This window comes from Rhinatrema bivittatum, chromosome 5 (genome assembly GCF_901001135.1).
Source record: "Rhinatrema bivittatum chromosome 5, aRhiBiv1.1, whole genome shotgun sequence".
NCBI classification, from domain to species: Eukaryota; Metazoa; Chordata; class Amphibia; order Gymnophiona; family Rhinatrematidae; genus Rhinatrema; species Rhinatrema bivittatum.
In genome coordinates, this window is record NC_042619.1 from 119877947 (window position 1) to 119900573 (window position 22627).

At 44.2% G+C, this 22627-nt stretch overlaps 1 protein-coding gene across 2 annotated transcripts in view; it reads left to right on the plus strand.

Annotated features, from left to right (window-relative positions):
- KPNA3 (karyopherin subunit alpha 3) overlaps positions 1-22627 on the plus strand; it is a 276618-nt gene that overhangs the window by 11487 nt on the left and 242504 nt on the right. For both annotated transcript variants that reach the window (XM_029602832.1, XM_029602829.1), the window contains one exon: positions 14649-14693. In XM_029602832.1, coding sequence (XP_029458692.1) covers positions 14652-14693 — 42 coding nt within the window. In that variant the 5' untranslated portion in view covers positions 14649-14651. The remainder of the gene's footprint in view (positions 1-14648; positions 14694-22627) is intronic.

The following is a 22627-nucleotide window of genomic DNA, read 5'->3' on the forward strand; positions in this document are numbered from 1 at the left end:
GAAAGGGTAGAAGGATCCATACTAAAACCAGGGGATGTTTTTCCTGTGCTCACTGAGTTGCCTTCCCCCTGCTGATGAACCAGTTATGAGATCCCCCAAAACCAGGTGAAACCTCTGACAATTCCCCCTCCAGTCCCATTCTCGCATCATACTAGGAAGGGCCAGGCTCAGCAAAATCAGCCAGAGAGAACTCTCCCTGATCCTCCAAGCAGTGCTGACACAAGTTAGAGGGGACGCCAGGCTGAGATGCCCACATATAGCAAGCAGTATGTAAGGTAAGAGGTGAGATAATCAAATTTGCAGATGACACAAAATTGTTCAGAGTAGTTAAATCACAAGCAGATTGTGATAAATTGCAGGAAGACCTTGTGAGACTCGAAAATTGGGCACCCAAATGGCAGATGAAATTTAATGTGGATAAGTGCAAGGTAATGCATATAGGGAAAAATAACCCATGCTATAATTACACAATGTTGGGTTCCATATTAGGTGCTACAACCCAAGAAAGAGATCTAGGTGTCATAGTGGATAACACATTGAAATCGTCAGTTCAGTGTGCTGCGGCAGTCAAAAAAGCAAACAGAATGTTGGGAATTATTAGAAAGGAATGGTGAATAAAACGGAAAATGTCATAATGCCTCTGTATCGCTCCATGGTGAGACCGCACCTTGAATACTGTGTACAATTCTGGTCGCCGCATCTCAAAAAAGATATAATTGCGATGGAGAAGGTACAGAGAAGGGCTACCAGAATGATAAGGGGAATGGAACAGCTCCCCTATGAGGAAAGACTAAAGAGGTTAGGACTTTTCAGCTTGGAGAAGAGATGGCTGAGGGGGGATATGATAGAGGTGTTTCTTATGTAATATGGTTCACAAAGTCTCGTGATTGGGGTACAGCCATACTGGGCTATAACTTAAGGACAGAGGATAGAAAAGAAGGAATTACAAGGGGGCGTGGGGGTAGGGAAAAATAAGTTTGCTTACTGTAACCGGTGTTTTCTGTAGATAAAGCGAATGAGCCATGCTGTATGGGTGCAGTGTCCTCCGGCAGTGCGGATTAGAATCTTCTCCAATAGCAGAGCTTTGCTCTGCTTATGTGTGGGAATTCCTGCGGGTGTACCTCAGTCATCAACAGTTTGTCAGTTGGTATGCTAAGAATGGATTATGGATGATCCCTCCAAGTTTACAGAGTCTGCCAGGGAGGTGGGTGGGTTCGCATCGCTCATTCACGCTATCTATTGAAAACACCGTTTACGGTAAGCAACCTTTTTTTCTGTTGAAGCGAGTGAATGAGCCATACTGTATGGGGAATCCCAAGCCGCGAGTTGCCCCCTTAGAGAAGCATGGTAATGCTCAAGCTATAAAGCGCAACCTGATCACCTAGGTGGCAAGATCTGCGCACTTGGGTTTCCGGCTAACACTGCGCTGCCCACTGAAGAGTCAGATTCAGAAAGTCTGTCTAGGTAGTAGTGTGCTGTGAAGGTTTGGATTGATGACCATGTTGCAGTTCTGCAGATGTCCGTAATGGGAACATCTTTCAAGTGTGCCAGTGAGGCTGCCGTGGCATTAATTTAGTGTGCCTTCACTTTCCTAAGAAGAGTAGTAGCAGATCTAGCGAGGCAGTAACGGATGCAGTTAACCAGTTGGCAAAGGTTCTTTTGGAAACAACCATTCCTAGATTGCTAGGATTGTGAGATGAACAGTTGAGATCTTCGGTGAGCCTGCGTTCTTGCTATGTAATAGGCTAGAGCTCATTTGCAGTCCAATGTATGCAGATTCTTTTCCCTTTGTGAAGCATGGGTCTTCGGAAAAAACCTCTGGAGAACAATAGATTCATTTAAAGGGAAGTCCAAAACAATTTTTGGCATAAACTTAGGATGAGGCCGCAATACCACTTTCTCATGGAAGAATTGAAGCTAAGGTGGAAAATGTACCAATGCTTGTAGCTCGCTGATTCATCGGGCGGATGTTATTGCCACTAGGAATAGCACCTTCCAAGTAAGGAACTTCAGTTCAGCAGTAGCCAGGGCCTTGAATGGACTGGACAAGAGCAGTTAATACTACGTTCACATCTCACAGAATTGGAGGTTTTGTATCATGGGCGAATGTGTAAAAGCCCTTTCATGAAGCGAGATACCAAGAGAACAAAAGAAAATGCCATACTGGGTCAGACCAAGGGTCCATCAAGCCCAGCATCCTGTTTCCAACAGTGGCCAATCCAGGCCATTAGAACCTGGCAAGTACCCAAAAAATAAGTCTATTCCATGTTACCATTGCTAATTGCAGTGGCTATTCTCTAAGTGAACTTAATAGCAGGTAATGGACTTCTCCTCCAATAACTTATCCAATCCTTTTTTAAACACAGCTATACTAACTGCACTAACCACATCTTCTGGCAACAAATTCCAGAGTTTAATTGTGCGTTGAGTAAAAAAAAACTTTCTCCGATTAGTTTTAAATGTGCCACATGCTGACTTCATGGAGTGCCCCCTAGTCTTTCTATTATCTGAAAGAGTAAATAACCAATTCACATCTACCCGTTCTAGACCTCTCATAATTTTAAACACCTCTATCATATCCCCCAGTCATCATATCCTCTTCCAGTCATTAAATCAAATTTGATCATATTATGATCACTATTGCCAAGCGGCCCCACCTCCGTTACCTCTCTCACGAAGTCCTGTGCTCCACTGAGAATTAGATCTAAAATTGCTCCCTCATCGGTTCCTGAACCAATTGCTCCATACAGCTATCATTTATTCCATCCAGGAACATTATCTCTCTAGCGTGTCCCGATGATACATTTACCCAGTCAATATTGGGGTAATTGAAGTCTCCCATTATTACTGCACTACCAATTTAGTTAGCTTCCCTAATTTCTCTTAGCATTTCACTGTCCATCTTGACCAGGTAGACGGTAGTATACCCCTATCACTATAGTCTTCCCCGACACACAAGGGATTTTTACCCATAAAGATTCAATTTTGTATTTAGTCTCATGCAGGGTGTTTATCCTGTTGGACTCTATGCCATCCCGGACATAAAGCGCCACACCTCCTCCCGGGTGCTCCTCTCTGTCATTGCAATATCATTTGTACCCCGGTATAGCATTCTGTTTTTTAATTGGTTATCCTCTTTCCACCATGTCTCTGAGATGCCAATTAAGTCGGTCATTCACTGCTATACATTCTAATTCTCCCATCTTGCTCCTTAGACTTCTGGCATTAGCATACAAACATTTCAAAGTTTGTTTTTTTGTTTGTATTTTCATTCTGCTTTTTAATTGATAGGGATAAGTTAGAATTTTTTAGCTCGGGTGAGTTTTTAGTTACAGGCACTTGGACTATTTTTCTAATTATTGGAACCTCACTGTCGGGATGCCCTAATTCTAATGCATCATTAGTATCCTTTGAAGATACCTGTCTCCAAACCATGCGCTGCTGAGTGACTGTCGGCTTTCCCCTTTGTTCTAGTTTAAAAGCTGCTCTATCTCCTTTTTAAAGGTTAGCGCCAGCAGTCTGGTTCCACCCTGGTTAAGGTGGAGCCCATCCCTTCAGAAGAGACCCCCCCCCCCTTTCCCAAAAGGTTCCCCAGTTCCTAACAAAACTGATGCAAAGCGATAGATTTTCTTTGTACTAGGTGATGGTATGCTGCGATAAGTACTCAGTTGTACTCTGAAGAAGTTTGGAGACTTGTCTGGGACAAGTGGTACAGGTAGTTGAGTAGGAGCTTAGGGGAACAATTAAATGGGTGAAAAGATTGTTCCTGGCACCAAAGTACATAACAGGATCATTTGAAGGAATAGCTGTGATGAGTGGAGGGTTTACAAGACAAAAGGAGAACATCCTGAATTGCTGTTGGGAGGTTCAAGGGTTCTAAGACTTGGCGCTCAATCTCCAAGCGGTGAGATGGAGAGATGAGAGAAGGGGGTGTAGAAGGGTTGCTCTTTCTTGCATCAGAAGTGTTGGTTGACAACCCAGAGGTTTGGATGGTTGCACTGATAATTGTATTAGATATGCATACCATGGTTGTCTCTGCCATGCTGGGATTATCAGAATCCTATCCGCCCTGTTGAGTATGCACTTCTGAACTGTGCAGGTTATGAGTGGGATTGGTGGGAAAACAGACTACCTTCGGACCACGAGAGGAGAGGGGCATCCTGGGTTATCCTGCTCGGAGAGGGAAGAATAGAGCAAACTGCTTCCAGTTTTGTATTCTAGGTTGAAAACAGGTCTATGGAAGGTGTTCCCTGTTTGCTGAAGCGACTGTCTGCTATGTTTTAATGAAGGGACCGCTCGTGTGGATGAAAGACTCTTCTAGCTTGTCTGCCTGTTTGTTCACTACACCTGGGAGATAAGTTGCTTGAAGGTGAATGGCTCGCTTGGTCCAGTCGCTTCCTTGCACAGTGTTAACAAACCTGATCTGCCTTGTTTATGTAAAACATTGCGGCTTTATTGTCCATATGGATCATTACTGTTCTGCCTGCTAGGAACTGTTCGAACATCGTTAGCACTTTCTAGAACAGAGAGCTGTTTGCAAAGTTGATCTGATAGGATTTTTCGGAGGACCATAGTCCCTGGGTTTGATAGTGAAGCAGATGTGCACCCAGTCCCATGATGGAAGCATCAGTGATAAGAATTAATTGATGGCTCAGGGGCCATAGAAGGGCTCCCTCTGTTATCGATCTATTATCCTGTGAGAATTACTTTCTTTGATGTAAAAAGCCTAGCAATTTTATGCCCACAGCAACCCAGTCCTTAGAGGGAAAATTAGTTAAAGCCATCCCTTAAAATAATTGCCTAAATCATTGTGGGAGGAGACTTCAATACAATTAAAGATTCTCAGCTAGACGCCTCTCAAAATCGTAGGCAGGAGGGGGGAATGGGGAAAGGGCCAGACTTTCTGGAAAAAGAACTTCACCTGGTAGAAGTTTGGCGAACTTTGCACCCAGGAGTGAAGGAGTTTACTCATTTATCAAGAGCACATGCCACATACTCGCGTATTGACTATTTTCTCTTGGATAGTGGCTCATTTTCACAGGTAGCTGAGGCAGGAATATCCGACATAGTGATCTCGGACCATGCTCCGGTGTGGATCGACATGGCTTTTCAATCCCCCACGGGTGGGACCCGAATTTGGCGTTTCCCATTTTACTTATCAGAAGACAAAGACTTTAAGGAGTATTTGGACAAAAAATGGGATGAGTATATCCAGTTTAATGGGGATCATAGGGAACAGCCTTCTCTTTTCTGGTACACTGCTAAGGCTGTTTTAAGGGGGGACATCATTTCATATATGGCACATCGTAGAGTGACGCTCAATAGGCAAATTCTTCAATTGTCCACCCAATTGAATAGAGCAAAGAAAAAACTTATACACTCAAATACGGGCCCAGCACAAGATCACTATCGTTCCGTGCAATGTGCACTAAATACCGCACTACATCAAAGGGCAAAAAAATCTGTTATAAATTCCGTTTATTCCAATACAGCAACAAGGCTGGCAAACTACTGTCTCGGTCGATCCAGTCTGCCCGAGCCTCTCATTTTGTAGCAGGTCTCCGTAATGATGGGGGTCATATAGAGACGCAAACTAAATCCATATTAAGGATTTTCCATAAATATTATAGTCAGTTGTATGAGGCAGGGGAGGGTACGGAAGAGATGGGTGCACGTTTTTGTTCTGCATTAACGCTACCTCAGCTTACTGCAGACCAACAACAATTCCTTAATTCTCCCATTACAGTGGAGGAGGTCAAATTGATCATACATAAATCACAAAGGTTAAAAGCACCCGGTCCAGATGGGTATTCTGCAGAATTTTACAAATGCATAGATGATAAGGTAGCAGATCCCTTAGTTCAATTGTACTCGGATCTAATAAAAATGGGGAGTTTCCCACCACAGATGAATCACGCCCATATAATCCTTATACCTAAACCAGGGAAAGACCCTTTAGCCCCGGATTCCTACCGGCCAATCTCCTTGCTTAACTTTGATCAAAAATTGCTTGCGAAAGTCTTAGCAGATCGCCTAGCGACTTTATTGCCTGGGTTGATTGGTAGACAACAGGTGGGCTTTGTTCGGGCTCGTTCTGCATTGTTTAACATTCGGCGAATAATTGGAGCTATGGAAATATGCGGGGTGACTCAAACCCCATATTTAGCTATTAGTTTCGATGCAGAAAAAGCTTTCGATAGAGTGGAATGGCGCTATCTGTTCTTTCTCTTGCAAAAGCTGGGCTTCACTGGGTTCTTTTTAGATGCCATCCGATTGTTATATGCCATGCCACAGGCTTCTCTGATAGTTAATGGAGAGAGGTCGGAACCCCTTTACATTTATCGGGGGACAAGGCAGGGATGCCCCTTGTCACCGTTGCTTTTTATACTGCAAATGGAACCTTTGTTGGTCGCTATACAAACTACTGCACCAATCCGGGGAGTTCGCTTTGGGGATGAGATTTAAATGCGCTGCTTTTGCAGATGATTTTAGTCTTTTTGACAAATCCCGCCTCGTCACTACCGCTCTTACTAGAGCTGTTTGGCGAATTCTCTGGATTTAGGCTTAATGGGGAAATCATCGGCGTTGGCTTTCCCAGACACGCTCCGGGAGAGATGGCGAGACCCCTTTCCCCTGAAATGGGCGGATGGTTCATTTCGATATTTGGGTATTGTATTGTCTACGGACCCCTCTCGGTTATACAAGTTAAATGTCACTTCGTTGCTCAAAACGACAAGAGAATTGCTACAAAGATGGCAGCCCCTACCACTGACGTTGATAGGGAGAGTCCACCTATACAAAATGGTTATTTTGCCTAAGTGGCTGTACCTTCTTCAGAATTTGCCTATATTGTTACGACAGAAAGATTTGGGAGTGCTGGATCGCTATCTTCGCGAGTTTTTGTGGAGGGGGCCGCAGGGCTCGGCTGCCTCTTGCCTGGTTACAGAGGAGCTGGGGAACAGGGGGGTTGGGGGTCCCAAACCTAGGTTTATATAATTTAGCATGTAATACTAGAATGATTCGAGACTGGATGTTGGAACTGTCATCCCATACCCCATTTATGGTGGATAGTGCACTGGTGGCGCCACTGCGCTTATCTTATGCACTGCAGGTGGAGCCCTCACATTTAACCTCTATTATAACTACTTCTCCTAGTATACGGTCAGTCAGGCATGCCTGGGTGCAATTAACGAAAAGACTACAGGCTCCAAGGGTTTGCGCATATCTGCTGCCAGTAGTCTGAAATGGAGACTTCATACCCGGTTCCCAAAATGCCAGCTTTCGTCGCTGGGCTCAGGCAGGAATTACCCATCTAGGACATATATTCAGTGAAGAAGGAACTATACGTTCCTACACTGAGTTTCAGGATAGTTATCATTTGGGAAGTAAATCATTATTCCCATATCTGCAAATCTCCCACTATGTGAAATCTATACCTACTTCATTTTGCAACCCAGACACACTTCGTAAGTTGGAACAGCTATTTCAAGTTGGCAAAACAGTTGCCCCTTCGATATCATATTATAAATATTTAAGTAAGTTGAGCCGGGTGGACATATGTGAGATGTTAGCAACAAGATGGACGGGGGATGGGGAATTTGTGCTCACTTCCATAGTGATTCGTTCATGTTTTGGTGGGGTGGCCAGGATAACGCAAAACTCTTATTATAGAGAAGTACAGTACAAATTTCTAGGGAGAGCGAATGTCTCTCCTCAAATGGCATGGCGGCAACATATTACAGGCACCCCCTATTGTGGTCATTGTCCACAGGTTGTTGGTACCTTGTCCCATGCCTTTTGGACATGTCCAGGGATTAATTTGTTGTGGATGAGGATTGCGAGATACCTGGCTACTATACTAACAATTTCTATTCCAGTCAATCCACTGTGGTTACTGTTTGGATATACTTCGCCTCAGATGATTGGAGATCCGGGCGTTCGTCTCCTTCTCCAGAAAGCGTCGCTGGTTGGAAAAAGGATGATATTACAGCAGTGGAGAGAGGTTGAACCACCATCATTTTGGACTTGGAGAAACTTATTCCATTCGCTTATGCATATGGAGTATTTAGCGTCTCGCAGTTCGCCACGTCACAAAAGTAGATTCTTGGCGATATGGGACACTTACATACAAACTCTTCCACATCGAGTCAGAAGTCGACTGTTCAACGATTAATTGACCGTAATTTGGAAAGAAGAGGCGATCTTGGATGGTGTCTGAATACTCCAGGAGTAGAGACATAGACCTATTTTTTTTATCTTATCCAATGGACATCCTTAGATCCCTTGTGGAAGGGGAAGGGGGGATGGGGGGGAGGGGAAGGGGGGGATGGTAGAGGGAATCAGGAGACGGGGACTATAAGTGATAGTTTGGATATTCTTTATCTTGATGTATAAGTTGGGAGGTGTAACAGAAATACGCACCTCTTAAGCTGTTTGTATGGAGCATGTTTATTAGTAAAATTAATAAAAATGTTTTATCATAAAATAATTGCCTAATCTACATATCAGTTACAATAAAATATGTGAATGAGAAAAATATTTTCTGCAAGAACATTCAACCATTTTTCTGCATGCAAATGAAATTAATAAGGGGCAATGTTTGAAGTAGAAATGAGAGGACCTTAATGCCATAAAAACCAGTGATAAGTACAGTAATTTTCACAGCAAAAACTTGTTACACAAAAACTGAACCTTTAAAATACAGGCAAATCCTCACCAAATACAAAATAAAAATGTGCCACCAAAAACTGTACTGGAAACCAGAAGCCAGACTGTATTATTCTCGAAACATCAAGCAATAAAATCAAAATATAAAATATTCATAATATTAAAACCATGATAAGGAGACAAGATGGCCGCGCATACACGCTGAGAGAATGCTGCTCTGAACTCTCAGAGAAATTTCCTTGAAATATGCCACCGAAAAGAAAGGGGAAAGTTCGGGTCTACCCCTCCGAACCACCCCCGAATGCAGGTCAGCGTTTGATAACATCGTATGCACCGGCGTTGGTAACTAATTTGGAGGAGAATGCCCCCGCTTCGGCGTTGGAGGAAGGAGCCCCCTCGCCGCAGGGGGAAGTGACACTGACCCCTCCTGATCCCCGGCGCCCAATAATGATGTCATCCACCGGCTCCCCCGTGTTTGCTGGAGAGCAGCCAGCTGAAGGGGCGGCTGTTGTGTCGGCAGGAGTGGAACCCGGACGAGAGCTTCTCAGCCTACCTGAATCCCTCGAAGGCACTGCAGTGCGTGGAGTTGGAGGTTTTGAGGCGGTGGCGTTAACATCGACTCCTGAGCAAGGAGAGGGAGAGAGAAGGGGAAGGCTGATGACGGTGGAGGAAAGTACGGCTGAGAATGGGGGTGAGTTAACCCGCTTTCTAATACCAGCAAAGCCAGCAATTGTGACCCTTGACTCATTATGGGACTTAGTGGCTGGTTTGAGTAAGGCACTGTTTGAGACTAATGCAAAGTTGGAACCCTCATCACTAAGGTGGAAAAAATTGAAGAAAAATGGCAAAAAGTGAATCTAGGATAGATTCTGTGGAAGCTACATTAGAAAAAAATACTTACATTACAACTAAGTTAATTAAAGATGTTACTTCAGCTTCCCGTAGAATTGAGAATCTTGAGAATTACTGCAAACATCTCAACCTTAGATTTATAAATTTTCCTAGGATTGTGGGGCAAACAATGGATGTGACTCTTAAGAAATATTTCCTCGAAAATTTGAAGCTTAATGTACAGGGTTTACCCTGTATAGTTAAGCAAATTTTTCTTATGCCACCACAGGCGGTTAGACCACGTTCTGAAAACCAGGCTGAGATTATGGAGAATTTGACCAGATACCTAGAAGATTCTTCAACAGAACTGTGTGATAGAGCAACTCTTCTAGTTACCTTTGCATGATATGGGAATTGTGATGAAAAATTTCTTTAAAAATATTTCAACTCCATTTTATGGAGCAATGGTGAGAATTTTCCCGAACCTTGCTCATGTTACACAGCAAAGGAGAAGGGAATTTTTGATTTACAGGTCACAAGTTAAAAGTTTGGGATATTCCTATGTTTTGAGATATCCAAGTAGATGCATTATAAAACGAAAAGATGAATGTTTTGTTTTCTATTATCCAGAGCAACTCAAATCATTTGTAAATGCTAGGGTGATTTCTGTAATTTCTCCTAGCGAGCACTAAGTGGGATCTAGAATAATTTGTGTTACCAATATTGCTAAGCCATTTCTTAATGTAACATGAAAATGTTGGATTGCCTGAGTATACTCCTAAAATCCGTCTCCTCAGTATTTCTTTGTAGAGGATTCTGGCCAATTGTATTTGATTTCCTGATATATATATGTCTGTATAATTTTATGTATCAATTGATATGGCTGTATCCTTTTTGCTTTAGTAAGTTATATCTTACTTCAATTGTTTGAAAATCATCATAAAGATTAAATTAAAAAAAAACAAAAAACTCATGATAAAAAGAAATGTCAACACTGCTGACTAACATCCAATTAAAAAAAAACTTGCATAAATTTGTTCTAATTTCCAAAACATGAAAATATTTAAAACATCTGATGAATAAAACATCCAATTGTTTTAATATTTCCCAAAAAACCCAATGTTTCAAAACATTAAATTATACCCAATAATTAAAAATGATTACAAAGTTTACTGGGACCTTTTGATTACCACTCACCCTGAGGTTATCATAGACTGGGGAGGTGGGGCCACACAATGCTCTTCTTTTTAACACACATACTAACACATTCTTTCACACATTTCCTCTTATACATGCCAGTGCTCACACACTCCACACACGTGCTTTCTCCCATGCACCTGTTTGAGAGCCTGTGTGTGACCCACCAGGCCCTAAAACACTAATACCACCTACTTGGCAAATAGAACTAGCCAGACTACTACAGACTACTACAAATTTCTACAGAGAAACTAACATATAACACACAGACCCTTACCTAATACAGAATGAGGAACTACAAATTAGAAACAAAAATATGCAGGCAAAACGTCTAAATTCTAGAATATTGAAGAAAAAGCAAAATACAAATGATATGCACATTCCCAAAGATGGCATATTCCAATGCTGAAAGGCAAAGCAATTTTTTTTAACCTTTTGTCTGTTCTTATTTTTCCAGTCTCTTTTTCCCCCTTCTTTCTTATCTTTTTCTGGGTCTTATTTTTCCTCCTGTCCTTCCTCCATTCACAGAGGCTCTCACAAGTTTTCTTTCTCACAGGCTGTCACTCATATTCTCTCACTTGAAGGCTCTCACTCACATGTTCCCATTCTCACAAACACTCTCTTGCTCCCATTCCCCCTCACACACAGGTTCACTCTTACATGTGCCCTCAAAGACAGGCTCTCATGTGCAGGTCCCCACTCCCATATGTATGTACACAGAGGCTCTCACTCACACAGGCTGCCACTTTCTCTCACACACAAGCTCTCACTCGCATGCTCTCTCACATGCAAGCTCCCATTCATACATACACAGGCTCTCATTCTCGTGCACAGCTGCCACACCCCTTACACTCCCTTACATTCAACACAAGGCTCTCGCTCTCTCACATACACACAGGCTCTCAACCCACATTCCCTTTCCCCCTCTCATATACATACACACACCCAGACAGCTTACCAATGGGTCCAGAAGTTTGCCAGCAGCCAATGGGAAGAGCAGTCCCGAGAGGCTGGCGGCTGAGAAGAGAAAGGGGAACCCCTTACTGCTGCTGCTCCTCACGAGCCTGCCCCGCACTATTCAAAACTAGCGGAGCTAGCACTTCCTCTATGCTGATCTTGCAATGCACGAGATCAGCATAGAGTATATTCTGGCCGCACATGGTTTGAAGGCAGGCAAACAGAAGCAGGAGAATGGGCTTCTTCCTCTTCTCTGCCACCAGTGGCCTCTCGGACCTGCTACTCTTCTTGTCGGCTGGTGGCCTCCTGGTCCTCTCTTCGGCTGCTGCTCTCCTGGATTTGCAGTTGGTGCATGGCACATTCCGTTTCAAAGTTGATGGTGCCTGTGCACCACTGTGCACTATGGATACTACGCCCATGTTTTGTGGAATGTAATATTTTAAAATAGACATTCTGCTAATAGTGACTGATATACAAGTGGCTATATTGATACTTAAGTCTTATTCACTTAAACTGAGTCTAAGGGAACAAACAACTCTCATACGGGCTGATACAGTATGGTGTGCTCGACCGAGTGCACAGTTAGCCCCCGTTTGGCCGCGCGTTTTCGACACGCTATTTTTACCCCTTATACAGTAAGGGGTAATAACGTGTGGGAAAACGCGCGGCCAACCCCCTGACACAAATAGCGCCCGCAACATGCAAATGCATGTTGATGAGCCTATTAGTTAGTCCCGTGCGATCCAGAAAGTAAAATGTGCAGCCAAGCTGCACATTTTAGCTGGCACCGGGAAAGTGTACAGAAAAGCAGAAAAAACTGCTTTTCTGTACACCCTCCGACTTAATATCATAGCGATATTAAGTCAGAAGCCCCAAAAATAAAATAAAAATTTAAAAATCGTAAAAAAAAAAAAAAAAAGTCTCGTGGGTTGCAAGATGGAGGCTAAATTTTGCCGGCGTCCGTTTTCCGAACCCGTGGCTGTCAGCGGGTTCAACAACAGATGCCGGTAAAATTAAGCGTCTGCTGTCGAACCCGCTGACAGCCACCGCTTCTGTCAATAAGGAGGTGCTAGGAATGTGCTAGTGTCCTTAGCGCCTCCTTATTACAGTGTGCCCTCATTTGCATACCTTTGCTTAGTGAATCGCAAGCCCAGGAGAATGGCCTGGGCGCATGTCGGAAGAGCAGGCGCTCGCTGGCTCTCACGTGGTTTACTGTATCGGCCGATAGATACCAGTTCCCCCTTTTTTTAAGTTAAAACAGTTACTTAAATACAGACTAGCCAGGATTCTAAAAATCCTATATACTTAGGAAAATATATAGAGATTTCAAACCATGCAAAACAAATAATGCAGAAGAAAATGTCAGCAAGAAAGCAATCTATATTATGGCTAACTTAGGTTGAATTTTAATTTATCTGGCTACAAGGTCAGGTAGGTGTGTGTGTCTGTCTGTCGAGGCACCTGTGCACTTTATTTTACTTCTAACTAAAATATTTCTTGACGACATAGTGAATCACCAGACCTAGAGGATACCAACCTTTCCTTTTTTTGTCAGGTATTTAAATACAGACTAGCAAGGATTCTAAAAATTCTATATTGCTATGAATTTAGGAATTCTTAGCAAGTTCCTACTCTAGGTAGGAAGTTACTTGACTGTGGAACATTGCTCGTAGGATTCTAAGAGGGGGAATTAATTCAGAGGGTGGGGGTTTGTCAGAAGAAAATGGAATAAGAAAATATCTGGGCCCAGTGGAATTGAAATGTGTGCGCATATATGTATGTAGAAAAGTATTTTAAAACTTGGGCACAATATTTTTGTGGAAGCTGGGGAAGTTTTCTTTAAACCCTTTGCTTTCCCCTTCCTCCAGCTTATCTTCCTCCTTTCTCCCTCTCCACTTCCTCCTCCCCCTCAAATTTACCATATTTTTCGGACTATAAGGCGCATTATCAATGAGCACCTGCTAAGGTGTCCAGATTCATATATAAGCCGCACCGGATTATAAGGCGCAGCAGTGGCGTAGCGAGGGGTGGGCGGCTGCCAAGAAAAAAATCGCGTTTAAACGCGCTGATGCTCCTCCTCCTTCCTGTCTGTGCGTCCCTGGAAGTAAACGTTGCCAGAGCCACGTGGGCAGGAAGGAGGGGAAGCATCAGCGCGTGCAGACGTGGAGCAGCACTTGTGTTTACGGACCGCTGCGAATATCATGGCGATATTAAGTCGGAGGTCCCGAAAGTTACAAGAAAAAAAAAGTTAAAAAATAAATAAATTTGAAGTTGGCTCGCGGGCTGAAAACTGGACGCTCAATTTTGCTGGTGTCCAGTTTCCGAACCTGTGGCTATCAGCGGGTTTGAAAACAGATGCCGACAAAATTGAGCGTCGGCTGTCAAACCTGCTGACAGCCGCCGCTCCTGTCCAAAGAGGCGCTAGGGACGCGCTACTATTCCTAGCACCTCTTTTTACCTATTTTTACTGCTGGCCCTAATTTGAATACTGAATCGTGCGCACAGGAGAGTGGCCTATGCGCAGAATTTACTGTATCGGCTCGCTAGTAAATTAAAAATTTTCACTGTAGCACATTTATGATAAACCTGAGAGGAAACAACTTGAGCAAGACTAAAATGCAGAACAGTGCTATTTCAGTAGTTGAGTAACCTACTAAAAGGAAACTTGACTGACATTGTTGGCAAACAAAATGGCTGACTATGTGGAAGCTAGCTAGGTTATATAATATCTGGAAAGTGTGCATATTTTTCTTTCTACATCCCACACTGGCAGCCAGGATTGACAGTTTCTTTGTAATGTCAAGGGGATGAACAGTATATTAATTCTGGACTATCACTGCTTTGTCAGCATTTTTCTAAAGCTTTGACATTCTGTAAAAGTAATTTACAAATTTTTTTTTGATACAGTAGTCTCACAGGTTGGTTTCATTTGCATGGGAAGAAATAAAATGTGAACTATAGTAAATGTTCTTATTCAAAAACTTTTTCTTTTGCAGACTATGAGAAGACACAGAAATGAAGTGACAATTGAACTGCGGAAGGTAACGTGACTCTTTTGCTTATGCTAAATAGTGTTCCAATATTGACATTTGTACTTGCTGAGATATTCAAAGAGCATTAAACATCTGGTGCACTTCATTGTGTAAACTAGCATTTCTCATTCATGGCCTCACCTAATAGGTCTGATTTTCAAGCTATCCACATTGGACATGAGCAGTATATTTACAAATAGTGGAGACTGCATCCAGGTGTCTCATGCATATTCACTGATGGTATATATAAGTAATGTATATAATAAAAACCGTTCTTGGAACTTTATGGACATTGTAGAGTTTGTCTCCCCTCCTTATTGGTGACATATAAGTAATGGTCATGTTCTACTAAACCAGTGACTTCTAAACTCTGTTCTCAAGTACCCCACCACCTGATATGTTTTCCAGGGTAAGAAAATATGCAGTTTAGCCTGATAATTGGAGTCAGGTGTAGAAGAATCCCAAGGGCCAAATCAAGAGGAGTTGATGTTTTTGCCTGGTGGTAGAAGAAAAAATTTTTTTTAGCCTTGGTTGGTTCTTCTGTCAGGCTGCTGAGAAGAGGGACCATTGTTGCATCTGGCCTGGACTTTGGGAGATGGGGGGAGTGAGATTATGAGAGGAAGAGATTACAGGGAGAGATCCTGGAGGGAGAATAGCAAAGAAAGCAAAATATAAATCTAGCAAAGAAAAAATGAAAATTTTATGCAGAAAATCCTGGTGCTCCAAAATAAAAACTTAATTCAAATATTTTCCAATTCTGCAAATTTTTTCTTTCAATAGGCAGGGTGAATTAGCCATGACATGTAGGTGATATCTTCTAGCAAATGGTCTCGTCTTTCCTTGCTAGTAGAGCTAAAAGCTCTACTGAGCATGTGTAGGAGTTGCCTCATGAGCCTCCTCAATCTTTTTGCCTGAGCACAAGAACAGACTTTTACTCGGTGTCTCAAAATATATTTTCTTTAAGTTCTTAAATTTTGGTAACTTCAGCATTTAACACCTTTAGTTGTTTTGCTGCCTCTGCAGCACCCACAAAAGCACTTTTTAGTGCTAGAATTAAACAAAAAATACACTTGCTTCACATGTCTTGCAAAAAGAAACCTGTCACTGGGTTCTAAAATTATATATTCAGCAAGGTAATGTCCCTCACATGGGCTAGTTAAATTGAAATACTGTGTAAATCTCTTCTGAGACACAGCAGATGCTCCTCACAGTGCAGCATTGTCTTCCTTACCAGGTAAGGAGTTGAGCAAGAGCTCCCCGAAAACTCTCCCATTGGCGCAGGCTGAAGCCTTGGGGTCGATTAGTATGAGCCTTCCTGTATTGAGGATCAAGTGACATTGCATGCTGGGGCCTTCTGAGCCTGCGAAGAATCACACTGTACTTCGAGGACCTGTATCGACAATGCATATGGCTTCGATACAGTTAGCACAATGTGAGTCGGTGCACACAACGCATTAATGCACTTGGTACATGACACATTGGGACATTCGGTGCATGGCGCAGTGATGTAGTCTATGCACAACCCACTGGTGTACTTGATACATTGAAGCTCTCTGTGCATGGGGCCCTGTCTGATCACTCATGTTTTCTTAAAATGATATCCATCTTACAAATTCTGCCAAGGGTAGGTAAATTTATGAGCACAACTGTAAGAGCTTTGTGCTTCGATGGAGTTGAAAATTTGAAAGCTGCCAAGGAATGTTTCTTTACATACTTCGAGGGACCCCCCCCCCCCCCCCCCCCCCTTGAGCTGCATGGACAAAGCCAGTGCAGAGTTGGGATATTTCTTCGATGCATGCCTTGGCTGTATCAGGATCGATAGCGTGGAAAGAGCCCTGATACCCTGAGTTCTTGTGCTATGCATTAATGGAGGACATGTACCTGCTGCATCTAGAGAAGCCTCAAAACTTCTGGAACAAAATTTGCAGTGATCAGGCCAAAATTGAATTTTATGGTCACAACCATAAATGCTATATTTTGGTGAAGAGTCGTCAAGCCTATGAAGAGAAGTACACCATCCTTAGCATGGAGGTGGATCTCTGTTTTGGGAATGTGTAAGCTACAGCAGCACAGGTAGTTTAGTCAGAATTTATGACAGGATAAAATGCAGCATCTTATCAGAAAATGAGAATTTGCATTCATCAGCCAGGAAGTTGTGCATGAGGCACATTTAGGGACTCCAGCATGACAATGATCCCAAACATAAAGCCAAGTAAACCCTTCAGTGGCTGCAGCAGAAGAAAATGAAGGTTCTGGAGTGGCCATCAGTCTCCTGATTTAAACATCATTGAGCCCCTTTGGGGAGAACTCAACATGTAGTTTATGCTGAACAATCAAAGAATGTACAAAATCTGGAGGATTTTTGCCAAGCGGAATGGGCAGCTTTACCATATGAGAAAATAAAGGGCCTCATAAACAACTAACACAAAAGACTGCAAGCCATCATTGATGCAAAAGATCAATAAATGATCTTAACTAAGTGTGTAAACCTTTGAACAGGACCATTTTATTTCCTTTATTGGTATGATTTGTTTAATGGTTGTGCTATTCTATGATGCATAATAGTTTTACTTTGAAACACATTAAAAATAAGACATGTTTTGTCTGATCACTCATGTTTTTTTGAAATGCTACAATCTTACAAATTATGCCAGGGGTATGTAAACTTATGAACATGACTGTAAATCTCTGGCAATCCATTCTCTCTCTCTGCTGACATAAAGGAGCTGCTCACAGCACCAATACCTTGGCGGAATCCAATAAAAGGTGAATGATAGCTACAGGAACCATTTCAACCCTGCCAACTTTAAAATTGGTTATGGTGAAGTACTGTTTTAGTAAAATTAAGGTATTTTGTTTACTGCAAAACCTATAATCTGTTTAATTTAAAATGTTAAAACCAGATCATGTGATTCACTGAGCTAAATATCTTTAGTATTATGTGCAACATTTAATGGAACCCTTTTCTGACTGCTGAAACAAGGAACAAGACAGTACAGTTTACCCAATTATGCCCACCCACTTTGGGGGAAAAAGTCAATTTCTCAAGAACTGATAGTAAATTTAGACACGTTTTCTGCAAGGACAAGCAGCATGGTAATCCTCGCATGGATGACAGATGGGAGCACTGATGCGGAAAACTTTCAAAGTTTCTAGAACTTTGACCAGGCACATTGAGCACTCCCAGCTTGCCCTATACCATGTGTCCACGCAGGGTCCCTCTCCAGCCTTTTTCCGCGGAGCTTTAAGCCTCGTAATATGAGTGAGCTCACTTTGGCTGTTTGACCTTGTGCAAAAACAACTTTCTCGTGGTTTTCACAGGTTTTTTTTTTCCTTGTTCCATTGCCAGGTCCCTCTCTGTGCCTTCCCATAGTGTCTCTTAGGATTTTGGCGATTTGAGTAAGCTTCATTTTGTGGTTGATTCCTCATGGCATCTGTGCCTACCGGCTATTGTTGCCCTGCTGCCATTGTTCTTGGTTTGTGCCTCCTTTTTCATCCAACATGGCCACGTCAGGTCCATCACAGATATGATTGAGAGATGTGTCCTCTGGGGGCATCGCATAATGTCTGGGGTTAGCGGTATATGCGCCCAGATGACCCTGAAGGGATGTCTACTTTGATTCGACAAGATAGAGCAGCTCTTTGGATCAAAGAAATCTGAGGCATCAGTGCATCTGCTTCAGAGGACCAAGGAACTACACTGATTGGACACCAAGCTATTGACTAGACTGCCAGTTCCGTCCATGCTGTCTGCAGGTAGGAATGCCAGTGGCTGACCATAGTCTATCTCTTCCAGACTGAGGGCGTCTGGCTCCTCGTCATTGGCCTCTGCACCGGGGAAGGACTGGGCTGAGCATAGAGGGAAGCCGAAGAAGCATCGGCACAGGTCCCAGTCGAACAGGGATGCACAGACCTTTGCTGCGATACCTCCGAAGCGACCCCGTGGCAAGGAGTGCCAATCCTCTGGTGCTGGAGGTTCGTGAAAGTCTCCACTGGTTCTGATGCCAGTTACCAATCCACCTCGAGGGGTGGCCAGATTCTCTTGAGAACCTCCTTCCTCCTAGTCTGTGTTGGATCGGCAACATTTTGAAGAGAAGCTAGTACTGAATCCAGCTAGTGGTGGACCACATGCTGCAGGACTTTAGTGCTGTGGCACAAACAGCACCGGACCAGGTGCTGCCAGTCATTGTACCATTTCTGGCGAAGCTCAACTTGCTCATCAGTTCATTAGTGACTCAGCTGGCTTTGGTTCCCAGGACAGCTTCAGTGTCCTACCGATAACGGTGGTCATCACTGGTTCCTCAGAGGAGGAAGTTCCACAGAGGCTGGCAGAGACACCAAGGTCTGTCCCCTGACCAGTTCGGCCGGTGCCTGCACATCTGGACAAAGGCTGAGCACCCAGGAACCCATTCCCTGTGGCTTACAGTGAGGATGAGGAATTCTGTGATCTCTGGGGGGATGATATTTCAGTGTGCTCAGAGGGTCTCCCTTTAGACCCTTCTCCTCCTGAGGACTTGAACTTTACAGGTTCTGGGAATGTGATGGCAGAAGCCATCTAGTTTATTACTGGAGGTGGATGCCAGGCATAAAATGCTTGAGATCCTGTAGTTTGTGGAGTCTCTTAAGGAGATCATGGTGGTCCTGTTACACGAGATCCTTGAACTGTTGCTGAGGATATGGGAACATCCCCTTGCAGTGCTGTCCATTAATAAGAAGGCAGATTGTTGGGGGGGGGGGGGGGGGTTTACCTCATTTAGAAGACTGTTGGATTTGATAAGCATTAGCTGCACCGCCAGTTGGTGGTGGTCTAATCTACCCTTGAGAGCCAAGCGCTCTCGGACTTGTTCCTTGGTGCCCCGGGAGAGGACCATAGAGCAGTGGATGTTCTTGGGAAGAAGGTATTTCAAGAAGCCTTGCTCATTACCCACATTGCTGCCTACCAGCTCTACATGACCAGTACTCACGAGACATCTGGAAGCAGGTGCAGGAGATGACCAAGCAGCTGTTTCAACAGGGCACCCTCATGTCTTTGGTGCTTATGGTCCTGGAGCGTGGATAGCACGAGGTCTGTGCAACCTATGACTTCAAGAAAGTATCAAGAGTCAGAGCTGGAATTGGTGCCCACAGAATGGCATGACTGTGGACCTCTGATCTCCAACTAGAGGTACAGGAAGACTTGCTGACGTGCCTTGTACTGAGGAGAATCCTTTCGGGGATAGGATGAGGGATGCTGTGGCCCTACTTTGGGACCACCAAGAAACCCTCCAACAACTCTCCACCAGCACTCCAGACCTGTCCTCCTTTTCTGTGAGGCGGGCCAAGGAAGTCTTCCTTTTGCCAAAGGAAATAATATCCTCTGTCCCCTTGTTCCCATCAACATCAGGGCCCTTGCGGCTGTTTTAAGCAGCAGAGAGCCCCCAAGCCCCAGCCAGCTTCTAAATCAACTTCAGGGATGGAGTTTTGACTGGATTATAGGGAGCGGAGGCCAGTTGGACCTTCTGGTCAGTGGCAGGCTGTGGTTCTTTGCAAACCAGTGACCTAGTATGATTTCTGACTAGTGGGTTCTGTCCAACGTCCATTAAGGGTACTATGGAATCTGTTGTGTGTCCTGCCAAATTACCCTCTGTACTAGTTTTGTAAGCCAGTAGAGCAACAGGAGGTAATACCCTGTTTCCCCGAAAATAAGACAGTGTCTTATATTAATTTTTGCTACCAAAGATGCACTAGGCCTTATTTTCAGGGGATGTCTAATACCGTTGAGCTCCTGGCTGCCCCTGTGTCAGCCATGTCCCACCAGTGTGCTGTCAGAGAGAGGTAAGAGTGTGCAGCATTCATGGTAGTCAGCTTGGGCTGACTCTGCTGCTTTTGAACCTCTGCACACTGCTTGGAAGGGGTCCCCCGATGGTACTGCCACCATCCCCAGATGTCAGTAATCTTGCTGCCACTGTCACTGCTGCCACATGGCTATTGGGGAGGCGCCGATTGCTGCTAATGACACTGAAGCCCATTCTGCTGCCTCCTCTGTGCAGGCCCCGTGGGCTTCCACTTTCTCCATGCTGATCTCGTACATTGTGAGATCTGCATAGAGAAAGTGCTATTCTTGCACATTCCCAAAGATTACATGTGCCAATCACTAAAAAGTAATTTATTTTTTTTTTACCTTTGCTGGCTGATGTTAGTTTTCTAATCGGTTGGTCACAGGCTTTTTTTTTTTCCACCTTCCCTTTCTTATTTTTTTGCCAATTCCTTTTATATTGTCCTTTTTTCTTCCGTATTTCTTTTCTCTCCGTCTTCTTCCCTCAAACACAGTCAGGTTCTCATTCTCACATGCATTTCTCTCTCTCTCACACACAGAGACCCTCACTGTCACATGCTGTCTCTCATACAATCATTCATACACACAGTCTCTCACTGGCACATGCTGTCTCTCACACACACACAGAGGCTCTCACATGCTGCCTCTGCAAACATTCAGATCCTCACTCCCACACACAATCTCTCAACTCATCTCATACACGCACGCACACACCCTCTACAGACCCTCAGCCTCTCTCTCACCTCTGGGCCTCCTCTTCGCGGGTCGCCGCAGGATGGGCTCTGCAGCGGCCCTGAACTTCTCGGGCCTCTTCCTCGGCCCTGCTACCGGGCCTCTTCCTCTTCTTGGGCCGCTGCGACTTGGGATTCGCAGCAGCCCGCGGCGGCTCCTCTTCTGTACGCGCTGATGCTCTTTCTCCTTCCTGCCCACGCGGCTCCGGCAACGTTTACTTCCGGGGCCGCACAGGCAGGAAGGAGAAAGAGCATCAGCGCATTCGAACGCGATCTTTTTCTTCAGGCAAGGAGGCTCAGCGGCCGCATGAGCCTCCTTGCGCCCGGGCGCATCGGCTCCCCTCCGGATACCACTGCTCGCGTCTGCCCCTAATACTTTGGAAACTTTATTTAAAAAAAAAAAAAAAAAATGATGTCACAGGATTGACCGGCCCACCGGGGGAAGGCCGATCCCCCGATAGGTCAATCCGCCCCTGTTTACAAGGGATGTCTTACTTTCGGGGGAGGTCTTATATTTAAGAATTCGGCAAAATCCCTACTAGGTCTTATTTTTGGGGGATGTCTTATTTTCGGGGAAACACGGTACTAGTGGAGCTCTCCTCCCTTTTAACCAAAGTGGTCAAGCCCATACCACCAGGGCAAAGAGCATGGATTCTACTCCAGGTACTCCAGATTCCAAAGAGAGCAGGAGGACTTCGTCCCATCTTAGACCTGAGGACCTTGAACAAGTTTCTTAAAAAAAAAAAAAAAAAAATCTAAATGGTTTCCCTGCACTCCTTGATTCCCCCTGTTGCAATAAGGGGACTGGCTATGCTCCCTCGAACTAAAGGATGCATACACTCATATTGAGTTCTTCCCCAGTCACAGGAAGTATCTCCAATTTTGTGGTGGGAAGACACCACTTCCAATACCGGGTGTTTGCCATTCGGGATTGTGTCAGCCCCATGGGTCTTCTCAAAATGCCTGGCCATGATGGTGGTGTATCTACACAGGCTGGGAGTCATGTTCTCCCATATCTGGACAATTGACTGATCAAGAGCACGTCTCAGGCAGGGGCTGCCAGGTCCATGTGTTTGAGTCACTAGGGTTCATTTTCAACTACTCAAAGTTGTATCTCAGCCCATCACTTCAGTTGGACTTCATAGGAGCCCTGCTAGACATGGCTCAGGCTGAGGCCAGTCACCTTCATGACTATCATGGCAGAGATTCAGTAGAGCCAACAGATGTCAGACTGGCATATGTTGAAGCTATTGGGCCATATGGCCGCAACCTCCATGTCACTCCCTTTGCGCATAAATAAACATGCGGAGCCCAATGGACCCAGATCTCTCCGGGCCTCATTGTTCTGGTGGCGGGTACTTTAAAGTCTGGAACGGGGGATCTTTTTGAAGTCTTCC